This window comes from Asparagus officinalis, chromosome 7 (genome assembly GCF_001876935.1).
Source record: "Asparagus officinalis chromosome 7, Aspof.V1, whole genome shotgun sequence".
Lineage (NCBI taxonomy): Eukaryota > Viridiplantae > Streptophyta > Magnoliopsida > Asparagales > Asparagaceae > Asparagus > Asparagus officinalis.
The window spans coordinates 4,092,359-4,100,203 of NC_033800.1; the positions used below are offsets into that span (position 1 = coordinate 4,092,359).

A 7,845-nucleotide genomic window follows, 5' to 3' on the forward strand; every position below is an offset into this window, starting at 1 on the left:
GAGACTTGATCAATATATTGCAGAAGCACATGAAGCCATAGAAAAGTATATTTCACAGTATTTATTGGCTTTAATATAGTGAAGGGAGGAAGCTTTATACTGTATCTATATAATGTCATGTAAGAGGGTGTAAACCAGATTCAAGCAATAGTGTGGGAGAGGCAAAGGTTTCGTGTTATTCTTGTGTGCAAGAGATTATTAATATTAGAAGCGGATTTCGTCGTCTTTGTTCGTCCAAAGATTATAAGGAGAGAGGTTTGAAGAGAATATGAGTGTTAACCATGTATATGAGGTTGACGAGATTGAGGAACGATAGTTTAATAGATTCGCTCTTGTAGGTTCTCACTGACCACATACGTGGATTCTTGTATTGTTGACTGTGGTATAAGTCAATAGTTGATCGACTGAACCTACGTAAATCTAGTATTCCTTTTTCGGCGATTATGAGTATTATTAATTTATTTACTGATTATGGGTTGACTTCTGAGTCTGGAAATCGTGTAGGTGGGGAGAGCTAAAATCCAACACGTAGGCTCATTTAGCATAATGAGCCGTCACCTCGACGCCATTTATTTTTTATATATGTGTGCGGCAGCGCGTGTTACTTGATATTATATCTTTAGATACCCAATTTCTCCCATTATTTCCCCCTTAATTTGCCTCTTGTGTGTTCTGCTGTTTTGGGCTAACATAATCAGTGTGCTAGACCATTGATTCATAGAAGTCAACTTGGTTGATAGTCGAGGCATTTAACAGTGGCTGGGCTTTTCATCTTATGCTGCATATAAAAAAAAAAAACCAACAAAAAATGTCGCATAGTTTTGCTTCTTTTCTATTGAGCCTTTCTGGGCGCAACGCTTTCCGACAAGGCGCAAGCGCACAAGGTCGACCGACCACCTTCCAGCAGAAACCCAAAAATCCAGAGAGCTCCTCGGTCGACCGCACCGGTCGATCGAAACACCTGCGGTCGATGATAAACATGTAAAATATGCATTATCTTAGTGTGTTTTAAGCATGATTTACGAGTGTTTAATGCATATTTCGTGTTTAGATCGAGGATACTGCTGTTGTTTGTGTTCTTATATGTAGGTATTGGCTCAAGATTGAAAGATTTGATGATCGTTGGAAGTTTTACAAGAGTTTGAAGCAACAACAAGATTTTGAAGGCATGGTTCGTGAAGAAAATGAATGCACGAGTATGAAGAACTAGAATTTCGACCATGATGCAGTTTGAATCAAGAAAAAGTCAAAAGATTAAAGTTGTAGATATCTTCAACAGGATTCCAATACAACTTGAATCACCTCATTCCGAGGTCGGACGCAAAAGTTATAGCCAAAATACCGAAAACTAAAGAAACAAGCACAAAATCAGCAAAACAGCCCCTACCACACCCTGGTGTGGTGCAGACCACACCGGTGGCGCGGGAATTAGTTATTTTCCAGATTTTTGGAGACATATAAATAGATGTTTTGACTTAGGGTTTTGGATATCTTTTGTTATGTTCTTTTAGCCATCAACTAGCAACTATTTTGGAGTTCAAGTATTGAAGAAAGACACTAATTTCTTGTGCAAGATTGGATTGCAAGTTTTGGTTTTGAAGATCTCAATTGAAAGAAGGGTTAATTCTTTCCTCTCTTTGATTTATTTCTTCTTATGATTGATTTGCATAATTATTGGATGTATTCTCTTATTCCAATCATGTGTGAGTAGATTTCTTGTCTAGGGTTGGGAAAGAACCCAACTTTTTGGTGATTGATGATGAATTAATATATGTTCTTGGTGAAAGTTTAGATCTTTAAACTTGATTTCTAGTGTTTTAATCTTGTTGATTCGCTTGATCACCGTATTAGCAATCATAGGTAATTAATTGAAGGACTGAAAGGTGAAGATTAATACCGGATCTCTAGAAATTAAGCAGGGAGCTCGAACCACGAAAGTAGGCTAGATTCCTTGGGGATTTGATTTGGATTAGCATAAAGCTTAATGGGTTTAATTTAATCTTGATTCCACGAAAGTAGGTTAATTGAGATTGATTAGGCACGATCTTTAGACCTTGAAAGAGGCTTTAGATTAATTTAGGCTAATTCACCCTCTTTAGTTTAAACCAACACTGAGAACTAAAATAATTCATCATTGAGCATCGAAGTTGTGGTAAAAACCCAATCCTGGCTCTTCATTATATTGAATTCCACCTGATTAGTTATTATTTTATTTCTTTTAATTTTCATCTCTTCTAATTCTAAACCAACACCAAGAATTGAAATAATCCATCATTGAACACCTAAGTTGTGGTGATAACCCAATCCTAGTCCTTCATTATATTGAATTCCATCTGATTAGTTGTTTATTTTATTTCTTTTATTAAATCTCTTCTAATTTACTCATTGATTTAGCTAGTCGAATAACGTGAGATTTGGTAATTAACCCTAGTCCTTGTGGGATCGACCTTGATAGCTACAACGAGTCTGTGCGCTTGCAGATTTTGCCTATCAAGTTTTTGGCGCCGTTGCCGGGGACTACGGTGTTAATATTGAGTGCTTACGAGCTAGACTAGATTTTTTTTATATATATTTCTCTTTGCTTCTCACTTTCTTTTATGCAAGGGAATCAAACAGAAGTAAACGACGAAAACAATCCTGAACTATCGGTGACTCTTGCAAACATAAGAAAGTCTATAAGGGAGCAAAGGAACACAGAACAAGCTACGATGGGAGATCAAAATCAGCTTCTTAAGGATTTCGCAGCCCCAAATTCTCAAGGCACACAGTCAAGCATTACAAGGCCCAATGTTGAAGCTAATAACTTTGAGCTGAAACCATCACTGCTCTTAATAGTTCAGCAGAATCAGTTTGGAGGAGGTGCTACTGAAGACCCGAACCTCCACCTATCGATTTTCTTGGAGTATTGCGACACTTTGAAACTTAATGGAGTGACCAATGATGCTATTCGACTCAGATTATTTCCGTTCTCTCTAAGGGACAAGGCTAGGGCTTGGTTGCACTCATTGCCAGCTGGGTCCATCACCACTTGGGATCAATTGTCCAGAGCGTTTCTTGCAAAGTATTTTCCTCCAAGTAAAACAGCACAGATGAGGAACCAGATCACAAGCTTTGTACAGAAGGAAGGAGAGTCACTTTATGAAGCTTGGGAACGCTACAAGGAATTATTGAGGATGTGCCCTCACCATGGACTGGAGAAGTGGTTAATTGTTCACACCTTCTACAACGGGCTCACTTACAACACACGGATGACTGTTGATGCTGCTGCAGGAGGAGCTTTGATGAACAAAACAATAGACGAGGCATACACTCTCATTGAAGACATGGCTCAGAATCACTATCAATGGGCGAACGAGCGTGCTCCTCAGACATCAAAAGGAGGCAAGTATGAAATAGATGCTTTAGACCATATATCCTCTAAAGTTGATGCTTTATTTAAGAAAGTTGAAGGTTTGAGTATTAATTCTGTGGCGTCTACTTCAATTTCATGTGAGATATGTGGCTATGTGGGTCATTCTGCACTTCAATGTCAATTAGGAAACCCCCCATCCATTGATACTTCTGGTAATGAGCAAGTTAACTATGTTAATAACTTTAATCAGAAGGGAGACCCATTCTCCAATACTTATAATCCGGGGTGGAGGAATCATCCTAATTTTTCTTATAGAAACCCACCTGGAAATCCCATGCCTGCATCTAATTTTGGTCCACCTGGTTTTCGTGCTCCTCAATCCAATTTCCCTTCTCAAAAGTCAAATTTGGAAAATATGATGGAGAAGTTTGTGACGACTCAATCAAAATTGAATGAAGAGTTTAAGCAGCAACAACAAACCACGAATGAGGTGGTGAAACAATTGGCCTCTAAGATGGATTCCCTAGCTACGCATAACAAGATGTTAGAGACACAAATCACCCAATTGGCACAAAATGTTAGCTCTTCCTCTAGGCCTTCAGGCATGCTACCTGGACAACCCGAGACAAATCCCAGGAGTCATGTGAATGCTATAACTCTTAGAAGTGGAAAACAATATGAGGGACCCAAGATGAAGGAAAATGATGGGGTGGATGGTCATCATGAAGAAAAAAATGAAAATGTGATAGATGTGGATAATGAGACTCAAACACAAGAAGAAGAAAAAGTTGAAAAATATGTGGCCCCCGCTCCTTACAAGCCTGTCTTGGACGCAGAGTTAAAGCCCAGAACGCCAACTGAGACGTTTTGACTTGTTCAAACGCAAGCCGAACGGCCTCAAAGCCGTTATCCCACGTTCTGAGGGATTCTCGCCCACAAAGGAGCGGAAATAGGGGTTGGTTACACCCCACATCACCCTATAAATAACCAACTTACTCAACTGAGTAAGGGGTTGGTCGGTTGGTCGGTTGATCGATTTTCTGATATCAAAACCGCATAAGGTTTAGGTGAGCTGGCATCAAAACCGCCTAAGGTCATCAAATCTCAGCAGTTTAACGAAGAAGAAGATCTTTTGGAAATCAAAGAACTGATCAACGATCAGTTAATCGAATCCCGAGGGATCCCTTCATCAACAACCTAGTCCACTTGGCAATTAACCGAATCTTCGGCTCCAACAACTCTGTTATAGAGTTTTAACTCACTCTGAGTTTATTTCTGAAACTCATTTTAAGAGTTCGTGATTAAGTTTGCAACCCAACTTAATCTCATCAAACCAAACAGTCGGTTTTCAACAACTCTTGTCAGAGTTCTTAACTCGTTCAGAGTTCTTTACACTCGTCAAGAGTTCTAAACCGAAGTCATCAAACGCTTCAATTGTTCCAGTGAAGAAGGACGGTCGGATCGTCAACGGAGAGCAAGTTCGACGAGATCAATCGAAGGAGGCACTCCATCGCTACCAAGAAGAACCCAGTTTTAAACAAAGGGGAAAACCAAATTCGTTTTCCTCTCTTTTGTAATCGGAATCCAAATTATAACTGAGTTTGAGAGAAATACAAGTTCGAATTTTTCTTTCATTGTCTTTTTACATCAAATTTCCAACAAACACTCCCGTTTGGATCTCGACTTGTGTGGATGGAGTCCATTGTCATGAGTCCGTTGTCGTGACGTACTGGATGCAACAAGTGAGGCATTTGTTTTGGTTGGTGTCGGCTCAGTTTTGAGAAAACTTCGCCGAGGTGGAGAATTGTGAAAACGACGAAGGAGTTGAGGAAGGAATTGAGAAAAACGTGAAGAATAAGCAAAACAGGCTCCACCACACGCTGGTGTGGTGTCTGCCATGGGTGTGGCAGAATCTGTCCTGTCTGTCATGGGTGTGGTGTCTGCCACACCCTGGTATGGCAGAATCTGCCCTGTTTACCATGGATGTGGTGTGTGCCACACTAGGGTGTGGCACACTCATTTTTAGAATCTCAATCAGTTTGGGATTGTGTTTTGTTATAAATAGAGACACGTTTTTTAGGGTTTCTTTGGCTTTGTTTAGGCTTTGATTGGGCTTTGATTAAGCATTGATTGGGGGATATTTGGAGTACAAAAAGATGTATTTTTTGAGCTTTTGGTTAGGGTTTTGTTTGGAGAGATTAAGAGTTTTGTTGGTGAGATTAGTTTGTTCCTTCGAGTGATTTGTAATCTCAATTTGTACTCTTCTTCTCTATTAGTGAAAACCTCATCCCCTTCTTGCCCCGTGGACGTAGGCAACTTGCCGAACCACGTTAAAATTGGTGTTTTGTTTGTGCATTGATATTTAGTTCATTTGGCTCTCTTGGATTGGCGTTTGGTTTGGTTCCTCGACACAACTTTTGGCACAACATGCATTAGTTGAAAGTTGCATCCGACCTTACTTTAGTGGTTGACTTTTTGCAAGTTTTGTTCGAAGGACAGTCGAGTGGGTCAGGTATAGTTTCCAGAGACCCAATCTGAACAAACCCATTAGAGACGCCACATTATTGACACAAGGGCATTATAGTCATAAAAACAGCCATCCTTGGTACCTTGAACACCTTCAAAAAGCCCGAGACCAGTGCGCTAGCTAGCAAACGCGTAACTAGAAGATGCTCGTTCCTTAATAATTCTCCTGTCATCTTCAATGGAGGAAATTGAATCAGAGAGCAACTGGTTGCGAGAGCTTGAAGATGAGCTCTCAAAGGATGCCGAAATATTCTCAGAAGCCATTGATGCTCCTCAAGAGTCCGTTGTGATCAACAAGCTCGTCTCCGCTGTGTATTCCGGTCCGACTATAAGTGATATTGCAAATGCATTGGCTTTGAGCTATGAAGGCCAGAGCAAGATACAACCCATGTAAGTTTTCCTTCGACGACGACGACGATACTTTTTTTTCGTGTTTTTGTGAGAATTTTGTTGCCGAATTAATTTTTTTTTTTCCTTGTAGATTTTCGGTACCAGATAAGGGACATGGGAAGATAGAGAACAAGTATACGCTCAAGATTAAGAGCTGTGGAAATGGACTTGCAGATGATGGCTACAAGTGGAGGAAATATGGGCAGAAATCCATCAAAAATAGTCCCAATCCAAGGTTTTTTCTCCTAATCCGTATAAAAGTCTGAACTTTTTTCATAAAAATAAGATAGCCCACGTAAATTTTCTACCACAACATGTAAGATCGCTTTCAGGCTCACTCCTGCTTGATTCAGATACCAATACTACTGCTGTTTTCTCGGCGCCGTATTCTTCATGTATATATCATGTATCTATTTTCCTAGTTAAGATATTCTCTGAACAACTTAACCTGGATACTAAAAAAGATAACTTACAGACTGGAAGCTGAATTGAAACTAATAAAACCTCAAAATTTAGATTTTGTGTTTTACAACCAAGCAGACAGAAAGGGAAATGTCTTAAAACGTAGCAGTTAATTGCAACTACAAGAAACTCCCAGCCTCAGAAAATTTCTATCCTTCGTCCAATCCAAGAAAATTCTTACTGACACAAAGACATCATTTAAAGCCGCGCACTTTATTAATTAGCCATCAAAGTGTGATATGGATTAAACCCTCACTTTCCACAGTGAAAATCATTTCAGGATTGCTCCACTTTTGGCAGAATTCACAATAAATACAGAAAAACCCCACATGGCTCCACACCCTGTATTTTTAAAAATCACTCCTAATTTAAATACATGCATGCCCTTATTAAACTCTTTTCAATTCAAAATTAATGTCTGAAACCTACTTGCAGTCTTTTATTCTAAACCAACCAACTTGCAACATTCAGATATAGCGAATGCAAGTTGCGGTGTGGAAGTCTGTGTTTTCCTGTAAGTGAAAATTTTGGCCATTTGAAAGGAATTTGAATGCAAGTTGCGGTGTGGAAGTCTGTGTTTTCCTGTAAGTGAAAATTTTGGCCATTTGAAAGGAATTTGTGGAGTACAGATTTTATTAGAGCACCTTCCTGTAAGTGAAAATTTTGGCCATTTGAAAGGAATTTGTGGAGTACAGATTTTATTAGAGCACCTGCTGATCTATATATATCATTCGCGGGTGAGGGTTATTTTGGTAATTTTAGACATTTTGTCAATGGTTTAAACCGCCCAAAACCTACAGTGATGGTTCTGATAGGATTCGTATTCGCATTTGTAGGATAAGGGAAAACAAGAAAAGATATCAGCTTGAGGTCAAAACCAAATCCAAAGCCTTGGTTGTTATTCATTCAATAAGTAAATTTTTTTACCTTCAATCAAGAGTCAAAAACTGAAACCTTCCAAAATGGCAAAATTGCTTATACATTAATTGGCGAGATTCATCATGATTAAATTCAAATCTCTCCGTGTAGGCCATAGATCGGTGCATCGAAAAAGAAGCAACAAAGATAAATTTCAAACCAAGTACCTAACCAATCAATGAAATATGATTCTAAAA

General features: G+C 39.2%; 2 protein-coding genes across 2 annotated transcripts in view; both read left to right on the top strand.

Annotated features, from left to right (window-relative positions):
* On the top strand, positions 2,709–4,657 carry LOC109850741. Its single transcript, XM_020420807.1, has 2 exons — positions 2,709–4,189; positions 4,645–4,657. Exons 1-2 carry the CDS (start codon positions 2,709–2,711, stop codon positions 4,655–4,657), a joined length of 1,494 nt encoding a protein of 497 aa, XP_020276396.1.
* The window catches only part of LOC109850956 (probable WRKY transcription factor 49), a 3,271-nt gene continuing 1,415 nt past the window's right edge, over positions 5,990–7,845 (top strand). The window contains exons 1-2 of the mRNA XM_020421048.1: positions 5,990–6,268; positions 6,360–6,503. Of these exons, the coding sequence (XP_020276637.1) occupies positions 6,057–6,268; positions 6,360–6,503 (356 nt within the window). The 5' untranslated portion in view covers positions 5,990–6,056. The remainder of the gene's footprint in view (positions 6,269–6,359; positions 6,504–7,845) is intronic.